The sequence below is a fragment of the Hevea brasiliensis genome, chromosome 15 (genome assembly GCF_030052815.1).
Source record: "Hevea brasiliensis isolate MT/VB/25A 57/8 chromosome 15, ASM3005281v1, whole genome shotgun sequence".
Taxonomy (NCBI): domain Eukaryota; kingdom Viridiplantae; phylum Streptophyta; class Magnoliopsida; order Malpighiales; family Euphorbiaceae; genus Hevea; species Hevea brasiliensis.
Window position 1 is genome coordinate 66,348,731 of NC_079507.1, and position 19,959 is coordinate 66,368,689.

The window sequence follows — 19,959 nt, forward strand, 5'->3', positions numbered from 1 at the left end:
AACTGTTTCAAGTCAACTATCAGTGAAAAGTATAAGATCTTGAAAAAATTTAAGCGTTTTATAACATGATAACTTGGTTAAAGTGATATCAGCTTTTAAAATTTTAGGGATTAAATCTTGTCAATATCAATATGTCAAGGACTTAAGTGTAATAAAAAAAAATCTCTTAATAATATGCTTTAGATCATTAAGAACTAAATTGTACAAGTGTGAACAAAATTTAACGGTGAAAATTATTTAACAGAATTTCCAAGAAAAAAAAAAAAAGGTTTACATGCATGCCATTTTGCAGAAGTCCTACTTCGCCCGCTGTGACAGCTTTTTATATGTACATAGGCCCAACTCACGGCCCATTATCAATATTTCATTTTATATGATCAATGGCAAAGAGCAAAATAAGCTTATTGTTTTATCTTGCATTCATTAGCCTCCATGTAAATCCTTCCAGGTGAATCCTATATGATTGTAAGAAGCCAGGAGCAGCTCCATGTCAATGCTTTTTGTGCACATAATCGTATTTTCAGTTATTATTATTATTTTTTTTTTCCAAAAATACTTAGCACAAAATCCATGGGAGTCATTGGTTTTTAGGTTAGCATGATCCACGGCTCACCTTTACAAATTACAATGCATGCTTTGGTTTCGGATATCAGAAGCATTTTTGAGCTAAGTAGCTTCGTACTAAAACCAATTGATCATCCATTAAATTGAAGTACTAACCAATTGAATTGTTCTAAAATCACGTAAAACACTTTTGAGTTCGAAGGAATTATTGATGCACAAAATCTCATATTAAGGGATAAGTTGCCAGCCTTCTAGAGCTGATAACTTTCCTAAAGCTGTGTAGTCTGCCACCTGCAATTGTGCCCCAGTAGATAAATTCTCCTGAATAATTCTGTTGCACAGCTATTAAGGAGTTGTTCCCCAGTAGATATACTCTCCTGAATAATCCTGTTGCACAGCCATTAATCTCCATTTTAATTTCATGTCAGGAGGATTTAAGGCATCATATTAGCAAACCTGAGACCAATTTTACGCTGCACAGATCAATTTTGAAATCTCTTTCAACAGCATTAACAATATATAACCTTCAGGAAAGGAAACTTTTATCCCTAGATGATTTTCTTTTTTCACGCATAGATGAATATTTTCATTTAATTCCTTCAGAAATAATATAAAGGACCATAAACAATGGATGTGTAAACTAGAAATTTGGTATGATTGAAGGCCTTTGTAACCAAATACTCACCACAGGAAGCCTAAACAGACTTATTAAAGCATGAGTCAACTTTCCAGGAATTTCAAATAAGAGGTCATATTATTTTTGATGGCGGGATAACGAGGGGTACGGAGCCTACAGTTGTGGTGGTGGTGGTGGAGACACATAAAAAGTTGAGGTCTGCTGTCTGCAATGGTGACTGGTGAGATTGCAACAGTGGACACTGGTATTTAGGAGCTTGGACTGGTGTTAGAAGGTTTCATGATGGCTTTTGAGAAAATATCGCCAGATTTTGGTGAGGGTAGCCAGCAGCTTGAGTAATGAAAGATCAGCAAGGAACATGAGGAAAACATGAAATAGAAAACTAAAGAAGTGAGAAGGAAAAATAAGACAGAAAAGGAAGAATAAAGAAAACAAAAAGAGTACTACAATTTTTCCATGTCATCATTGATTGAAAGCTAAAAAGGGATGCAATATTATACATGAAACTTGAAAGTTGCCTTCTTACTTTCAAATAAGCAATCATCCATGTAGTATAATCAGAAACAGAAATTCTATTAAGTGTTCATAAACAAAGAAAAAATTCATATACTAATTCTAATTGCATATTGATTTGCAAGCACTTTGCTTGCGATCATTGGCACATATTGATAAGCACGTCAAAAATTCCAAGCAAAAGATGCCTATACATAAGCAAAATTATGACAAATGATATGATATAAGGGTAAGACTATGAAAATTCAATGCAATGACACATGACAAACATATACAGGCACACTGAGATCTCAAATAAATGTGTGATATGAGAAAACTCGTATATCTATTAAAAAGTTTTGGCATGGTTCAATGTACGTATTTTTGCTGGCAATTTATTTATGTTTATAAAGCAAAGAATTAAACCTATGTTAATCTGAAGATAGTGGCGGATGTAAGTGAAGAAAAAGGGAGGGGGGCGGTGTGGTTTCAATTGACCCCCCCACTATATATATATATATATATATATATATATATATATATATATATATATATATTGACTCAAAAAATTTAATTATTTAACCTTCTTTTTAATAAAAGTTAAAAATAATAAGATAATTTTATAGCATTAATAATGATACAGTTCTTGATAGTTTTCAAGATATTAGGAGAGCGTTTAGGTTGACTTATAAGTCAGTCAAACCTAACTATAAGTAGAAAGTTACAAGTATATTACTATTTGATTTGGTTTAGAAGAGAAAGAAACTACTTAAAATAAGCCAGAGTAAGATATCATTTACTTATAACTTATCTACTTATTTTAAAACTATTTTTTTATCAAGTAAAAGATTATATTATCCTCATAACTGTTTAAAATATTAATATTTTCCTCATTTTAACAACTATAACACCTAATTACATATCATTTTTTGATAAATTAAATTATTTTTAAGTACATTTTAACCAAACGCTTAAACTACTTAAAATTAACCCTTAAGTAATTTTATTAAAAAATTAATTATTCATTTTCAAACCGACTTATAAGTTAAAAAATAAATTTTAAGTTCAAAGCTAAAGGTAAATAGTCAAACCAAACACCCTATAGATATTATCGAGTCTAATTGTAAGAACTTAATATTATAACTTTGACAATTTTTATAGTATTTTATCATTTATTTTTTATATGTTGACCTAAAAAAAAAAAATCTAAATCCACCACTATTTGAGGATGTATTTTAGATCTAAATTTTTCAATGAATAAAACAATGTAAATTCAAGTGAAACTATAGGCAGCAAGGACAACATTATAAAAACTACGAAAATATATTAATATGATAAAAACTATGAAAATAGGGTAATTATCTGTCACGACCCAACCCATGGGCCGGACCAACACTAGGACCTAGGCCAGCCTAAAACCCCCGAGGCCCGTAGTAAGCCTATCTATTCATTAATCCAACTTTAAGGCCAATTTGAGCCCAATTTCAAGAAATCAACCGGACAAAGTCCGACCATAAAATAGACCTTTCAACGACGAGTTTTTTACTCACCCGACCTGTAAACACAATAAATAATCAACTGGGGAGCTCAGCTCACCCTCCACATACTCATATCATCATAAAATAAATGGGAGCTCAGTTCCCTCATCCAGCCCATCAAACATGCATAAAGTTATGCGTCTACAGGTCCAACATGATAATAATATTACAGACCCAATCAAATAAATATTTCTAACACATACAGAAATTCTAGAAGTTTATAGAATTACACAAACATAAATAGATGACCTGTGAGGGAGAAAAGCAAGTTAACCTCAAAAATATCCTCTTGTGGCCTGGAAAAATATTGAACAGGAGTGAGCGTTCGACTTAAAAAGTAAAATATCAATTTTAACCATAATCTCTATAACTATCTAAAACTAATGCACCCTGTAGAGTGAAATGCAACTTCAGCAATAAATTCACATCATAACAGCAAAAGGTAATTTGGAGCACTCACACACCCAGTAATATCAATCATAATATATGGGAGCTGATCCCCTATACAGCTCTCTTAAATCCAACCTGTGCCAGCGAAGAACTCAAGCCAGACTTTCGCTTAATATACCAAATCGGGGTCCCAGCGAAGAACTCAAGTCGTGACTACCCCCGAAGGACCAGGTCCCAGTGAAGATCTCAAGCCGTGTCTACCTGTCCTATCCATAGTCCACACCACATCACACGCACGCCAACGCACGCACACTGCTCCAAATTAACACAATAACATCCATGGCACTTTAACAGTTATGAATGCAACATAAATCGTGCCTAGAGTTTAACTACATAGATATATGCATATAAGTGATGCATAGGCATGCTTGAACATATAATAATATCGAAATTACAATTAAAATTAATATTTTACTCACAAACTTGACAACAATCACTGTGGTGGCTGGGCGGAGGAAGAAGGCTGTCCTGGCTCACCTGACAATTACATTACAATTATTTAATACAATTGACTCGATACAAATCAAGAAAAGACCAAATACGTCCTAAGTCGTGCCGAAAATCTGGCAGAGTCTCCCCTATACCTAGGACCTACCCAACCTACAAAAAGCTCAAAACGCACTTCTATATTCACAATCCATGTATCCACAACTCAATCACATCACACAGCCCCTCCTGGGCCCATCCAAACAGTCATCAATCATAATATGTAAATTTACAGTTTAGTCCTTATATTTGATCATTTTATGCAAAAACTGCCCAAATAAGCTCTAAAAATTCTAAAACTTTGCCCCGCGGTCCTTAACAATATTACTAGGCTATTGCAAAAAAAAAAATCATAATTTTCTAAGCTACCACAAATATTTTACGGATTTTTAATCTCATTTAAGCACTAGAAAATTGCGAAAAAGTAAGGTTCGGGTTTACCTATGCCGATTCCGACTTCGGGGACGCGCTCGGGACGTCTGACAATGGCGGGGTAGCCAAAATCTCGATTCAATCCGGAGACTTTTTCGGTAACCGGTCTGTCTGGCCGGAACTTCACAGACTCGGACAACTGTCGAATTTCCGCGAATTGAAGATACCTACACGAAGCCCACAACACGGGGGTTAGTACATAAATTTTTCGAAATTTTCTAAGCTCATTTAATGCTCGGAAAACACTGCGAAGTTCTGTGGGACCCACCGAAAAACGGTGTCGGAAAATTTTAAAATTTATATTGCCGCGAAACTCTCAATGAGTAGAGCGCTCTGGTACTCTCGATTTTCTCGTGGGGTTCACGGTTTGCGAGAAATCTAGCCCAAAAGTCAAAATTGGCTAAAAATTCCTGGGCAAAAATTGGACAAACCGCTCAATGGATTTCGGTGTTCTTGGTGTCTATGGAAAGCTCTCGACGAGTAGATGGATTTAGACACAAGACCCGGTCCGATTGGTGGCCGGATCGGCTGAAATTCGGCCGGGAAGACGAAGTGGCGCGCTTGCGCATCGCGTCGCTTCGGGCTCCTTTTTCCGGCGTTCCGGCGGCGGCTGGGGACGGGCGCCGGCGGGTTGGGATGGCAGTGGAGGCGGCGGCGCGGCAAGGGGAGGAGAGAGGAGAGAGAAAACAGGAGAGAAAGAGAGGAAGGAGGAAACACGCGCGGGATAAAAAGAGAAGAAGAAGAAGGAGCCGGTCCGATTCGGCTGGTCCGATCCGGTCCGGTTCGATTCGGCCGGTTCGATTCGAAATACAAAATTTTGAATTTTTAATCTGCCTTGAGACCGAAAACGAGGCCCAAAAATTCTGAAAAAATTCTAGAAAACTTAGAAAAATACGTAGACTACAAATATATTTTTAGTTTTGCCACGTGCTCTTTAAATTAATTTTTAAAAATCATCAAAATTTATATTTTCGAAAAATCGCACCTGATTTCTAAAATCCGAAAAAAATTTCAAATAATTTCCTAAAATTCAAATAAAATAAAATATCAATATTTACCCAAAAAAAATAATAAATTTAAAAATTTGGGGTGTTACATTATCACACAAGGTTACTGTTTACATAAAAGTTACTGAACTTTAATTTCTTTCATAAAACTCACTAAATTTCAATTTGATTTCATAAAAGCCATTGTAACCTGAAATTAAAGGTTTTCATATTAACCTGCTATTCTGTCAACTATTTTACAAATAAAATTACCTAATTAGTAGTGGTTGATAGTGGAGAAGAAATAATAAAAGGAAAGAGTTTGACAGCGAGGGAGGTAACTGGATGCATTTTATTCATCTTTTTTTTTTTTTTAAGAAACTAATAAAATAAGGTAATTTTATTTGTAAAACAGTTAACAGGCCAACAGGTTAACCTATAAACCTTTAATTTTCGGATCATATTAACTTTTATGAAATAAAATTGAAGTTTAATGAGTTTTATAAAAGAAATTCAAATTCAGTTATTTTTATGAAAATACTCGTAAAGTTGAGTGACTATATGTAATATTTACCCTATGAAAATATATTAATCTTAGGCATTCACCAATACAAATGACATTTGACAAGAATGGAGATATGTAGACCAGGAAGAATGACATGAAAAACAGTAACCAAACCAAATAATAATAATAATAATTCTATAGGAGGCCCATCAATTCACCAAATGAATAAGTGTGCCTACAACAAGAATACCAAGACATACACAACATACTGATGAATAAGCCCATAAGAAATATTAGTTTGACTTTAGTTAAATGGCTGTACATGGACTTAAATTAAAATAAAGTGTTGAGAAAAGGACATCAAATGTATCATGTTTTCACTCCTTATACACTTACAAAAACTGAAGAGTTATGTGCCAAAAATGAATTAAATTCACAAAATAGTCATTAGTTGCACAAATTTAAAGTGAAAAGAGGTCAACAGAAATAATAAATAATTAAAGCTCAGTTATTTTCCAGCCCGGTGACTATGCAGTAACGTAATTTCACGTATAACTTGTTCTTACGAGCAACTCATCTTAAGAATACTTTATAAAAATAATAATTTGGATGTGAAAAAAAATTGCAAATGCTAGTTCCTTTAGACCATGTTTTTAAATCATGAGTCAAAGTCATGCAGTTGATGTATCAGGTTGTCAGCAGTGGCATCTGGTGTTAATTGTTATAATGAGTTATTTAAAAAAAAAAAAAAAGAAAGGAAGGAAGGAAGAAGCCATATGACTCAAATCAATCCTATTAAAGGAATTTACTGAAAAAGGCAACACATCATCACACCTAAAATAACTATTAATTGCAAAATTCTAAAACTTACCTCATTTAGTATATAATTTCTGAATCACGCTGAGGAATGTAAAAACATGCCGAAAAATTTGGTGGGAAATTAAGTTTGACTTGAATACTAGCTTGAGAAAGGAAAGTAGCTTAAAAAAGTTCTCTTGGCCACTTGGCTAGTGAGCTGGAGGCACAAGAACGTTGACATTAACCAACAAAAGGGGGAAACAATGGGTCTTTTACAGTGAAAGGCCTTAACGCCCAAAGAATCAGCCTGAAACAGTGTGAGATGACTATATAGGCAATTTCCCACTGTTTCAAGTGTGAATTTATAATCCCTGCATTGAAATGGTTAAACCAAAAAGGAAGTTACAAATGCGGTTACACAAAGGACCTTTTTGAAACCATGATTCAGACTTCAGAAGAAAAGAAAAACGATTTAATGTGCTAACAGAAGGAAAGAACATCATCACTTTGTGCTTCACAAACAATACATTGATGAACTTCTTCAATGATAAATGTGAAAAATAAGTTAATATATATAGTTCCATCATAGTTGAATTGAATTCAATTCATTTTGTAATAATTTTATATGTTTTGAATAAATTCTAGAGTAATAGGATTCAATTGCACCTATTACTTGAATGTATTGAAGTTGTTATGTTTCCCTCCCTCACATGATCAATGAATCAAGAGAGAGAGAGAGGGCATTTTTGGGTTTTGAAACAGACCATGGTAACTGGCAAAACTCAACCTCTTTTGGCCAAATTTTTTCAAATTATCAAGCTTCCTCATTTCTTCTCCCATTGAATGAAATTTTACAAGCAAAAGAAGATGATTCAAAGACAAGAAATTTAGTCTAATTTAATTAAAATTCTTACATTTAGAGTTTCTGAACAAGCCGTAAACAACGCACCTTTGACCACTGTTGCCAGTAATAGCATTTATAAATGCTACAAAATATAATGGTGGCAGGCTGGCAATTGCCATTCATTACCAACTACTAGCATGTGTCACATAGGAGCCTGCCAAGCATTGTCATTTTCTTGCAAGTATCTTAATCTTTGACGGTTATATGTCACTCTAGCTGCCCAATTTCCCCAAGTTCATCCTTCTTCCTTGATGCTTCAACTCTCAATTGCAAAGCAACTCTCAACATAAACCATCTATTCTTCCTGCGACAGACATCAGAAGGTAAGAAAGTAACATAAGAGAATTTGTAACACTATTTAATTACTTAGCCTTGGTGGTTCAAATATCTCATCAACATCTAGTCGATTCTCTTTTATTGATCACCATGAACTATGCAATACATAGCCAATTTTAATTTGATAGATTTTCATGTATTCAATTTCCCCTTGTGATGCTTTAAAATTCCATGGCAGACTAGCATCCCAAGTCCTGTTCCTCTCACCACAACAAACATCAAAGGTAAGGAGCCAAAAGATAATCTCTACCCTTTGTTTGTCATTTAGTCATGGTAGCTTATATCTCTAATGAATCTTGTTAATTCCATCAATCTGTTTTACACAACATAGAAAGATTATTGATTTTCAGGAAAGAATAAGATTAAGATGATTTGCAACCAACCATTCGAATCTTGATTACAAAGTGGGAAACTAAGACTTAATTGCTAGACGATTACAAGTAATTCCAAATTTCAGCTTTTATTCATGAAAGATGTATTTTGCTTCATCATAATGTAAGATGATGGCAGGCATTGATTAACATTTTCTAGTTATTAAGCACATAAAATATAATAGTTCCTTTTTGTTATTATTTTTATAATCTCAAGGCTTTCCTTTTCACTATCTTTAATTCTGTCTGATTCTGGAATGCCACTGTATTATTTATAAGTTCCTTTAACCTGTTGTTGGCTAATCATTATATCTCTCTGCATCATTTAAAACTCCAAAAGCACAATACTTCAGTTGATTGCCAATTTGCCATGATCTGATTAAGAACTCGTGAATTGGTGCCAATGTTGGGTCTCCTAGGCAGACAAAGCCTGAAAATCCATATTAGCAACTTACTAGGTACTTTTTCTGTTAACCAATATTCACACCTTTACTATTTGCATAAAACCATTTGTTTGTCCAAAATATCCATGCATATGAATTGTTGGCTAAGGGTTTTCATTATCTTCTTCCATTTGTTCAAGAAATGTTAAGGTCCACATCAATGAAATCTTCCAATGCAATTAGTTTCTCTTTTCTCCCAATTCCAATATGTTTAGTATTTTTGCCCCCTCTTACCAGCTTCTAATTAACATCAATTTCCATATCCAACCAATGGAAATTGAAAGTGGTAGCAGTTGTAGCAGCAGTGACAACAAGGGGAATGACATTGGCAAGCAAAGGGTCATAGACAATCCCTCTGAGGGAATTGATTATATAAGCAACCTCCCTGAAGCAATTCTACTCTGCATTCTCTCTTTTTTGCCTTTAAAAGAGTGGATCCTAGTAAGCCTCCTAGCAAAAAGGTGGAAATATCTATGGACAAAAATTTCAAATCTGAATCTTGATGAAGTTGAGATGATCAGTAATATCACAAAGAAAGATATAAGCTGTCCCCTATGTGGAAATTTTCCGAGTCCAGGTAGCTCTTATCAATGCCTGTACAATTCAATATATGCAGCAAGAAGAAAATTTGTGGAGTTTGCGGACCAAATGCTCCTCTTACACTGAGGGTGTACCATCAATACCTTGAGGCTATCTTTCCTTCATGATCTCCAGGATGGATACACCAAAAGTATTAACATCTGGGTCCGCTATGCCTTGAGAAGCAACATCAAGGTGCTAGAACTGAACTTCAGCGATAGAGAACATTTCAAGTTCTTTGATGATAAAGGATTGGTAGTGAGACGGTCCAACCCCCCTCACCCATATGAGTTGCCTCGAGGCTTTTTTGCACCCAAAATATTGAAAACCTTTGTCTTAACCTTTTGCAAGTTTAGAGCATCCAGCTTTGATGCTTTAAGTTCTCTTCAAAGGTTACACTTGAAAGAGCTTGAAGTTCTTGATGGCTCAATAACAGAAATAGCATCCAAGTGTCCTGTCCTAGAAGATTTGATCCTGGAATACTGCCTTATTCCTGATGGATTTTTTGTGAGAGAAGTTGACATAATGATCAAAAGACTTTCAGTGATTAAGTGTGCATCAAATGAAATGCTCTGTGTGTTGATATATCAACTCCAAACCTATTGATGCTGACAATTGTAGGAAAATACCTGAGATCAGCAACAACTCGGAAAGCAACAAAACTGATCGATGCCCAAATTAGCATTAGTGCAGTATCTGCACACAACACACATGGAGATTCTCTAAATTCACTGTTGAGTGGTCTAAACCATGGTCAATCCCTAACTTTAAGCACCTGGAGCATGCAGGTATCGCTTTGTTCTCATGTTCTCAGTTTTCACACAAGTAAAGTTAACTTTTGCTTTATATTGTAAGTTTTTCTGGTTTCATTTGAAGGTTATACCTGTTGAGTCAACATTGCTGCAGGGACTGCACATTCCACTCCAAAAACTGATGCACTTAAGATTGATAATAGGCTTATCAAAGAAAGAATTGCCCAGAATATCTTGCCTATTAGTGAGTTGCCCCAATTTGGAGAGCTTAACTCTAGTATTATCCGGACCTATGGTAGGCATGACTAAACTTTCTGCCTGGTTTTACAAAATCATCTTTCATCATTCTACTGTCAGAGTTTGAAATGTTATTAATTGCTCCAACAGGAAATTTTTGGATTTGACGTTCCAAGTCCAACCACATACAACTTTGAAGAGGAAACCTATTGGGAGTCGCAAGTTGTGCCATTCCCTTGCTTGAAAACCTCTCTAAAGGAAATCACGATAATTAGGCTAATGGGAAAAAGAAATGAGGTGCAGCTGATCATGTTCTTGCTGAAGAAAGCAATTGTCCTTGAAAAGGTGTCATTCTCCCTTTGTGGACCAGACAAGCACCTGTCCTACAGCCCAAATGAATTCATATACTTCCGACAGAATATAAGTCAGATGTTTGACTTCATAAGGGGATCCATCCAAGCTGAAGTAAAAGTTGCTGTGGAACGCTATCCCAATGATGTCTACATCCTTAATTAAGTTTCCTAAATTCCGAGTTATCAAGCCTATTAATGTAAAGAGTGTGGTGTCGCCTTTCCTTTCAGCTTCTTTCTTTTTCTTTTTTACTCTCTTCATTTCCCCTTTGGGTACATGCAAGTTTGTAGTAAGTGTGGAATGCCAGACATATAAGACAATAGAACAGTATGGTTTTGTGCAAAATGAACTTATTTTGAACTTCTTTTCATAGATATTGCAAGCTATATATCTTTTGAGTTCAGCCTATAATGACAGAAAACTAGATGACTATACTATCACAAGAAAACAGTATTGATATTACAATAAAATTCAAATCAAAATTCCAGCTAACCGTTCGATACATGCCACCATGAATACAATTATTAGTTCAATACTACTAGTCTATGCAGCCTCCTAAAAATTCCCATTCTATTTTCAAAATAAAAAGGCTATGAATCAAATCCCAAATATGGTATAAATCAAGAAACAAATTGAATCATCCCAGTATTTTAGAGACATAGAAATAACTGATACGTAAATTGCAGTACCTGTGCAAAGCATGATTCTTTAGCATTGCGCAGAGCCCGCAATGTGATTCGCCGGAGCAGATGCTGGAGGTGGCGGAGTCCACCGAGGATTGTCAGTCTTTGAAGTGCAAAACCGCTAAGCGGCGTCGTCACTGATTATGCTGCAAAGAGTGACATCACCAGGAGATGAAAAAAAAAATGGCCCTTTTTGGGCCCAAGCCCAGTTCAGCTGATCAGGTGACTAGAAATTAAATATCTTTTCATCATCTACACCTCGTTATCTCTCTAGTTCTCTGCCCTGCGGCTATCTACAACTAAAAATGGCGACTATCTGTGGCCCTTGTTCTCTAACAGCTAAAACCCTATTCTTCTCTCCTAAATCCTCTCCTTCACGTCGTCTTCTACTTCCTCCTTCCCTCCGAGTGAACTCACTTGCTTGCCTCCAGGCTCGCTCCCTCTCCATCACTCGAGCCGCTGCGAATGATAGTGATTACTCTTCAAAAAGAAGCAGCATCAATGAGCAGAGAGAGACGATAATGTTACCAGGATGTGACTATAATCATTGGCTCATTGTCATGGAGTTCCCTAAAGACCCTGCACCTACCAGAGAGCAAATGATTGACACGTACCTCAATACTCTAGCAACTGTACTCGGAAGGTCCAATTAGCATTCGCCCCTTTCTTAGTAGTTTTTTCAGTACTTCGTCCTCCTTATTCTTTTATAGTTTTTATTAGTTTTAGGTTATGGGAAGATGACATATTCTATGGATATGTTGCGGAGAAGATGGGTTTGTAGTTCATAGTTAATGTATGTTGTATGTTTCCGATTGTTTTAATAGCGAGCATGTCCCTCATTGAATCAGCTTGGAGTATGAGTCTCAATCAATTGTTCCAGCTAAATTTCACATGCGTTATCTTGGTTATGCAGCATGGAAGAAGCAAAAAAGAACATGTATGCATTTAGCACCACTACCTACACTGGATTTCAGTGCACTGTATCTGAGGAAACCTCTGAGAAATTCAAGGGTATGTGTGTGTATCCCTAAAAGATGCCTTCTTGCATGTATATAATTATATTGTCTAGTATCCACTTATATAAGCCAATTTGTATTCTTTCCATCATAGGATTGCCTGGAGTTCTTTGGGTGTTGCCAGATTCATATATAGATGTGAAAAATAAGGATTACGGAGGTTTGTTTGTTTGACCTATTGGTAACTTGGACAAGCAATTGTATTTTGGCTTATTCCTCTAGTTCATTGTCATGTGATGTTCTCTTGCATCTCACGGGCTTATAGGGGACAAATATATAAATGGGGAGATAATTCCTTGCAAGTATCCTACTTATCAACCAAAGCAGCGGAGAGATTCCAAATATGTGAGCAAGAGATATGAAAGACGAAGAGATGGCCCTCCTCCTGAAGGAAGAAGACCAAGACAAGAAGCTACACAGTCCGAATCAGCATCTGGATAAGGTACCCAGAAAATGCACTCTATTCATCTTTCTCTAACAATTTATAATTTTGATTTCAATATACATATTATCTCTCTCTGACAGTTCAATAATATCTCAAATCTAAAGATGGATGTACTCAATGAGCTGCTATGGATATCAGGTGTGTGATGGAGAGTGAAGACACTTGTTTATAGGGAACTTGCCGAATTTTTGTAAATTCTGTTGTGGTTTTTATTTGGATAAGAGTTATGATGTATGCTTGTCTACTGAAGCTTTGTTGAAGAGAAATATATGATTAAACTAAGATTAGAGTTTGCTTATAACCTTTAGTTTTATGACTGATTCTATATTGATTAGATGGATTCTTTCTGGCCAATACTTGAACTGTTTCTGTTATTGCCCATTTTCATTGCTTTCTTCATATGTTTGCATCATCTTAATGTCACATTATAACACTTAATGAACCAGGTTAATATCAATCTGCCATTAGAAAAGCTACAAGCAGAAAACCATTCCTCACATGGGAGGTAGGATTACTAATAGTGTTACCCTAGGCTTTCATCTTGGAGTGCACTTTTTTTCTTATTTAGATTATATTAGTTGTGTTATACTTTCTATCTGGACCAAACGTTAAAAAAATCAATTTTAGTTATAAATGACTGATCTGGCTCTTTTGTAGTTTTATTTGATTTATGGAATTAACAAAACAAATTCTGTTGAATGATTTTGATTCTTGATTTTTGCCTTCTTAGCGTATTATTTTCATAGCTGCTTCAAGCGACCGAGTATGGTATGCGAATACATGAAAATGCAAACAAAAGATCCTTCCACTTTGAATTAAATGATTGATTCTAGATCTGTGCCTTAGCATATTATTTCAAAACTGTTTCAAGTGAATGAAATTGAATATGGTATGCATATACATGATACTGCAAGACAAAAGATATTTTCAACTAGTTTCTGCATGTTTTCTAATGTCAAAGCTATCTTCCTTCACAACTTCATTTCGTGACCCAAGGATTTGCTTCTCTCATCTTCTCCATACCCCTAGTTTGTCAATGTTACAAGGGAATGACTTAAAAACGTAACAGTGGCTAACCTTCACATACTTTATTCGTGGCATTGCCCGCTGCACCATCTCCCACTCTACAGGCAACCTTGCTAGGAACCTCAGACATAGGCCCTCATCCTTCCAAGTGAAGCCATTTGTACCCTTAAAACTGGGGCCCATGGACTTTAGGTCTCCATTGTCAATGTAAAGAAATTGCAAATGACAGAGTAATGTGGGATTCATCCTTTGTGGTGGAAATGTACCATGGTAGTACCTTAGATACAACTCTTGAAGATGTGGAGGAGAAGATAATCTATCTAGCTTCTGAAAAATCTCTTCTCTCTCACATCCTTCAGGGTTAATACCTTAAAGTTGTTTGAGACGTAATAGGACTGTTAATTCTTCTTCTGCAATTTCACTTTCTTCACATATATTTATTCTTAATGCTCTGAGTTGAACAAATTTTGGAGCTTACTTGTCTACAGACATCCTTGTTAGCGCCACCTACTAATTTGAATCCAGACAGCTCTTGGAGATTTGAGAGCCTTACTGTTCCCTGGCAAATTTGTCCAATGAGCCGGTACCCTTTATCCAAGACTGTCAGCTTCTGCAAGGCTATAATGGATGAGGGCAGTTTTTGTATTTTGCACCCTGACAAAACCAAAAGCTGGAGGTTTTGGAGCTTTCCAATTGAATATAGCAGTTCCTTTAGGGCAGAAACCCCCATAGATTCAGATATGATAGGCGTTCAAGGGAACTGATCCAATTCAATAGGTCATCCATGCTAGCATTCTCTAGTCTATTTTGTAAGAAATCCAACACCATGAAGAACTTAACTTGAAACAATCCATTATTCCTCTTAATTTGAATTGTGGATCTTGTCATTATCAGCAATGGCTGGAGCTTTGACTTTCTGTTCAGTGCTTGTTTCACATGTAAAGCCCAAACGCTGGGATTGTGCTGAGATTTGTTGCCTGCCCTGTTAGTCAGTGTTGCAAAATGCCTCCTCTATGGCAATTTGGATGGTCAAATCCACCAGATCGTGCATCATGCAACCATAACTCTTCCGTCATAAACCCTTTGCTGCACAACTTCAGCTAGGCATCTGCTGATGAGCTCTGATAGATGGTCAAAGGCTAATTCCATTGCAGTTCTTGAGCCTTTTCCCTCAAGGCAACAAAACCCTCTCCAACCCGCCAACTAGCTAACTGCTCAGCCCATATCTCAGGAGTCCTACGGATGGACAAGCGCAGCAGGCATTGCTTCAGGCGAATAGAAAGCTCATCATAACTGAGTTGTGAAGAAGCCATGACATAACTTCTGCTTTCTCTTGTGGCCAGTGCATCATGGAAATTCATATAAATCCTACTCCAAACTTCTGCAGATTGAGGGGTTTTTTTTTAATAAGCCTCCTATGGTCTCGATAGCTGGTGGAAGTCCTCCGTATTTTTTCACTATATCATTACCCACTTCTTCCAACTCGGTATGCTTTTGTGCTTCCTCATCTGATGCAAATGCAGTTTTCAGAATAGTGCCCAACTTTCTTCTTCGTTCAGAAATCTGGGCTGATGAATTCATGTTGTCTCAACCCCCATTTCAGTTGCAACATTTTCTATCCTTGTGATTATTATGCCGCTGCTGTTTCCCTTCCTCATCAGTAGCCCAGCACGAATCTATTCCACCAACCTTCAGCGCTCCAGACATCATCCGATGCAATTAGATAATTACTATTATCATGTGTTTGCTTAGAGGGTGTTTGGCTTTGCTTATAAATCTGTCAAACTTATTGTAAGTAGAAAATTATATGTAGATTATTATTTGATTTGACTTATAATTTAAAAAATTACTTAAAATAAAAAAAAAAGTCATAAGTAAAATACCCTTATTTATGACTTATTTTAAGATTATATTTTGACCGAGTAAAAAATTATTTTATCTTAATAATTTTTAAAAATATTAATACTATCTTTATTTCAATAAACACAATACTCAATAATATATATTTTTTGACCATTTTGATAAATTAAATTATTTTTAAGCACATTTTAATCAAATACTTAACTATTTAAGAGTTAATTTAAAATAATTTTATCAAATAATTAATTATTTATTTTTAAATTAATTTATAGATTAAAAATAATATTTTAAGTGAAAAATTAAAAGTAAATAATAATCAAATCAAACGCTTTTTAATCTTTGGCAGAATTTGAGCCATATCTAGTCCATTTGCATCCTCCCCCAATTGTTTCAACATGGTCCGCGTGATGTCTTCCTCATTGAGAGTTTTGGATATTGCGACCCAAATGTTTTTCTCAAAGTGATCAGTAACTTATTTGTTGTCAAAATCATCTGTGTTATGGTTGTTTTGCCCAAACCTCCCATTCCCACAATCCCAACTTGGCGCAATATCCTGTTTTCAGGAAGAGTCCAGCCAATTATCTTTTTTTTGTTTTCTGTCAAGCTAACTATTCAAGATTCAGCGATTAAAAGCATATTACTTAGCTAATAAATCGAAGCTGAATCCCTACCCTCTCCGATCTCCCTACTCAAAAAAAAAATTAAAAGAAAAAAAACAAACACTATTGTGGATTCATCATAAACTGGTGAAGTCCACCTCTTCCCTATACTACCACTGTCATCATGGACGCTCTGTCGTCCAATTGTCTTGAAATAAGATTTCAAGATCTTTTGCATATTTTCAGTTCTCTGATAGATTCTTTTAACTGTTTCCTTGTTCAATACTTGAAGATCAATTCACGTGGAGAGAAGTTGTTTAAGCGAAATCCTTCTTTCCGATATTCTGCTCTGAGTAGGAAGTCAGTATGTCCTCTGCATCATAAACCAGTTCTCTGAGCATTCTTAATGTTGTCTTCACAGTTTCCTCCTTTCTTGTCGATGCTTACATTCTTTTGAGCTTGTAATCATCAACAGGAAAGGATTGCATCGGGCCAAACTGTGTCTTCATGTCACCGAACAGACTTCGAAATTCAAGAACATATTCATCATGTTTCTCGAGGGCTTCAAGTCTCTACATGGACCTCAATCATAGCCTCTGCCATCACTCAGTTTATAACCTGTAAAATGCAGCAGGTAAATATTGTTTGCCTTACCTTCTAAATATTCAAAATAATGAACAGTTCTTGCCCCCTTGATGCATTATTTTTTACTCGCTAGAGTTTCTACTTGAAATGTCATGCTCAATTTTAAGTCCCTCCACCCCCTAACAGATTGTTGTCCTTTTTGGTAAAGAGAGCAATAGCTCCTAACCCCTTCCTTCCCTTTTATATATATATATATATATATATTTGGAAAAAGGAGGAAAGAAAAAGCACGACTGCATCAGTCTTTGAAGTAGACACGCTGCAGCTCTCATGCAAAATCTTGCTACATAAGCCCGAAGGAGGGAAGAGAGTGACCCACATGCGCCATCCACTTTGCACACATGTTGCTTTCTTTGTAAACATGCCGAACTCTAACCATCCAATTTCTGTTCATCATGCTCCTAATGCTGATTTCCTCCTTTTGTATTAATTGATAATACTTCTAGTCTTTGCAGAAAACAAGTTTCAGTTAAAATCTATCCTTGCTTATTACTTCAGGCCTTGTTTTGTTCAACGAAGAATACGATATGGAAGGGGAAAATATAAATCTTTTTAGGATTTGTTCTCAAAAAGAAATTCTCTCTTCCAAAGCTTGATTAAACCCAAGAAACATGTCGCATTCTCCTTTTTAGACTTCCAACAATTTCTTGTAACACACACACACACACACACACACATATATATATATATATATTTCTGAATCCCGATATTATGTTTGCTGCTTACAAATGAAAAAGCAAAATGTTGCCACTGATATAGAAAAATAGAAAGAAAAGTTTTGAAGAGGCAAAGTGCATGCTCAAATATTGCTTTCTGTTTTTGTCTGTGATTCCAAGCCTGCATGCAGCTAAAAACCTGAAAAGAGAAAATAAAAGGAGATCAGTTTTTTTGTGATAGAAACCAAAAGTTATAACCGACCTGACAGAAAAAAATACTAGGCAAACATCAAACATCAGAATCCAGTAAAAAAGAAAATCAGAAAACAACTAAACATCAAACCTATGGAGTCAGCTGAAAAAGGTGTGGTATTGTATGCTTAGGAGTGGAGACGTTCTATCTCATTATCATATGCGGAAATTCAATTGATTATATTGAAGACTAACAATGTTTTGACATTGCAATTGTGATGCGGATGGACTTATATCTTGTTTTTTATTCCTTTTTCAAGTGCCTACCCTGCAAAACCAAGTGGATTTGCTTTTCCATCCTTATTTTATTTCCCTTGCCTTTTTTCAGAGGTCAAAGGCAAAATGCATTAGGGTCCTACCACTAAATCACTTGTCATTGTCTTGCTGAAATTGTCTATGACCGCTGTTACTGATAAAATTATCTTATCTTAGTTCTGTTTTCCACACATATCTTCTTGTGCATTTACTTTTCCCTTATGACCGCTGTTACTGGTAAAATTATCTTATCTTAGTTCTGTTTTCCACAAATATCTTCTTGTGCATTTACTTTTCCCTTAGTTTCTAGGTAATTACTTTGTTTCAGATATCCACTATTGCAACACAAGTATTTTGATCCCAACACTTTTTATGTCACTCATCCAGTCTAATTCAGAAACCATCTCAGTACTTTCAATTATATCAACATCAAACAACTATAGACCTGGATCTTATAGCCCTTCATAACCCAGTGAATAAAAAAAGGCAAAAACTTAATGGGTTGGTCAAGGTGCACTGCTCCACTGATTGTTTACCTGGGGCTTGATCTTAACTCCATTGGCAGTTTCAGATTGTCCTCTCCAAGTGATCAGTATGCTTATATAATTTAGACTGGATCTGGTTAATAATTGGTTTTGTGAATTAAAATCATAATCTAGTTTAGTAACAAACTCTTACAGATTGAATTTTTGGATTTTTTGGACCAATGAAAAATTATTCCATGAAAGAAGAGTAAAAAGTAAAAAAACTTAACAGTATGTTTCATAATGGGAAGAATATCTTTCTTGGATCAGTCGCAGGCCTCTCCCAAATGTGCCTTACCAGAGTTATATAATAGTAAAACAGCAGGTAAAGGAGCTTGCTGTTCTGCCAGTGCGCATGGTCCCTCTACTCAGAGAAAGAGTTGCTTCTTGCTTTCTGCATCTGGTAGATTCTTATCATTTGCCTACCAACTTTTCTGTCCTACTTCAATACCCAATCTTACAAAGAACGTAAAATAATGATATTTTAAGAAATTCTTCCTCTTTAAGCATAAAATAAATCAAAGGTTGTGTCTTACAATCAATTAGAAACTTGCATTAAAACCAGGTATCTTATATCATTACTTTGATTTTTAACTAACTTTATTTATATTTTATATATTTCAATATTAGATTAGATTTTAACAATTCTAATTATTGACAAAGTAAAGTTTTCTCTATAAAAAAATAAGGTTAGCATAGAAACTCTAATAATAATAGTGGCCTGCAGTTTCCTTCAGCTCCTTTCATCATGATGATTGGGCCATAAATGGGCCTTGATGAGTCATAGTAAGGGGTTCCTCTGTTGATGCTGTGAGCCCATTAATGGTCTTTACACTAGCAAAAATAATTTTGAATATAAAAACGAAAAATACTAAAATTTGGGGACTAAAAAAATGTTTGAAGGATTGAGGCAAACGTTTGCCCTTAGAGTTTCCATTACGGCATTTATTTTCTTTTTTAAGAAGATATAACATGATTAATTCAAATAAAATGTTTTATAAATGAATCAAATAAGAGAAAATGAAGATCTTAATTTTAACATTTCTAATAAAATAAAATTCTTTTAAATATTCAATAAAAATAATTAATATAATTGATTCGTATAATTTTTATAAAAAATATATTTTTTTTCCTTTA

The 19,959-nt window shown here is 35.3% G+C and overlaps 2 protein-coding genes, 2 long non-coding RNA genes and 1 pseudogene across 7 annotated transcripts; 2 read left to right on the plus strand and 3 right to left on the minus strand.

The window, feature by feature from the left end:
- Nucleotides 1-683: 683 nt before the first annotated feature.
- Nucleotides 684-11,705, minus strand: LOC110643136 (uncharacterized). The gene is made up of 4 exons (XR_002492574.2): nucleotides 11,551-11,705; nucleotides 7,838-8,096; nucleotides 6,962-7,259; nucleotides 684-951 (listed from the first exon to the last, which is right to left on the minus strand). It is a non-coding gene; the product is annotated as an uncharacterized LOC110643136 (long non-coding RNA).
- Nucleotides 3,501-5,468, minus strand: LOC131173799 (uncharacterized). Its single transcript, XR_009144136.1, has 2 exons — nucleotides 4,609-5,468; nucleotides 3,501-4,158 (listed from the first exon to the last, which is right to left on the minus strand). It is a non-coding gene; the product is annotated as an uncharacterized LOC131173799 (long non-coding RNA).
- LOC131173798 (F-box/FBD/LRR-repeat protein At5g22660-like) lies at nucleotides 8,316-11,063 on the plus strand. 3 transcript variants are annotated; one of them, XM_058136195.1, is made up of 4 exons: nucleotides 8,316-8,352; nucleotides 10,143-10,309; nucleotides 10,398-10,568; nucleotides 10,661-11,063. In XM_058136195.1, exons 2-4 carry the CDS (start codon nucleotides 10,304-10,306, stop codon nucleotides 11,024-11,026), a joined length of 543 nt encoding a protein of 180 aa, XP_057992178.1. In that variant the 5' UTR covers nucleotides 8,316-8,352; nucleotides 10,143-10,303; the 3' UTR covers nucleotides 11,027-11,063. The 3 variants fall into 3 exon arrangements, with proteins under 3 accessions (XP_057992178.1, XP_057992176.1, XP_057992177.1); XM_058136193.1 differs by lacking the exon at nucleotides 8,316-8,352 and having other exon boundaries at nucleotides 9,860-10,309; XM_058136194.1 differs by lacking the exon at nucleotides 8,316-8,352 and having other exon boundaries at nucleotides 9,860-10,309; nucleotides 10,428-10,568.
- Nucleotides 11,706-11,796: 91 nt separating the features above from the next.
- On the plus strand, nucleotides 11,797-13,359 carry LOC110643135 (multiple organellar RNA editing factor 9, chloroplastic). Of its 2 annotated transcripts, none has more exons than XM_021795389.2 (5): nucleotides 11,797-12,187; nucleotides 12,458-12,555; nucleotides 12,655-12,720; nucleotides 12,826-13,002; nucleotides 13,110-13,359. In XM_021795389.2, the coding sequence occupies exons 1-4, from the start codon at nucleotides 11,850-11,852 to the stop codon at nucleotides 12,999-13,001; spliced, it is 678 nt and encodes a 225-aa protein (XP_021651081.2). In that variant the 5' UTR covers nucleotides 11,797-11,849; the 3' UTR covers nucleotide 13,002; nucleotides 13,110-13,359. The 2 variants fall into 2 exon arrangements, with proteins under 2 accessions (XP_021651081.2, XP_021651080.2); XM_021795388.2 differs by having other exon boundaries at nucleotides 11,799-12,187; nucleotides 13,086-13,359.
- A 309-nt stretch (nucleotides 13,360-13,668) lies between these two features.
- LOC110643134 (disease resistance RPP13-like protein 4) lies at nucleotides 13,669-17,093 on the minus strand (annotated as a pseudogene).
- Between the last annotated feature and the right edge of the window lie 2,866 nt (nucleotides 17,094-19,959).

Excerpts from the sequence above, each read along its gene's own strand:
- LOC131173798 (XM_058136193.1), top strand. The coding sequence starts at position 10,127 with ATGCTGACAATTGTAGGAAAATACCTGAGATCAGCAACAACTCGGAAA. Across the intron at positions 10,310-10,397 it reads TAAGCACCTGGAGCATGCAG|GTTATACCTGTTGAGTCAAC; the intron begins GTATCGCTTTGT and ends TTTCATTTGAAG. Across the intron at positions 10,569-10,660 it reads TAGTATTATCCGGACCTATG|GAAATTTTTGGATTTGACGT; the intron begins GTAGGCATGACT and ends TTGCTCCAACAG.
- LOC110643135 (XM_021795389.2), top strand. The coding sequence starts at position 11,850 with ATGGCGACTATCTGTGGCCCTTGTTCTCTAACAGCTAAAACCCTATTC. Across the intron at positions 12,556-12,654 it reads AACCTCTGAGAAATTCAAGG|GATTGCCTGGAGTTCTTTGG; the intron begins GTATGTGTGTGT and ends TTTCCATCATAG. Across the intron at positions 12,721-12,825 it reads GAAAAATAAGGATTACGGAG|GGGACAAATATATAAATGGG; the intron begins GTTTGTTTGTTT and ends ACGGGCTTATAG.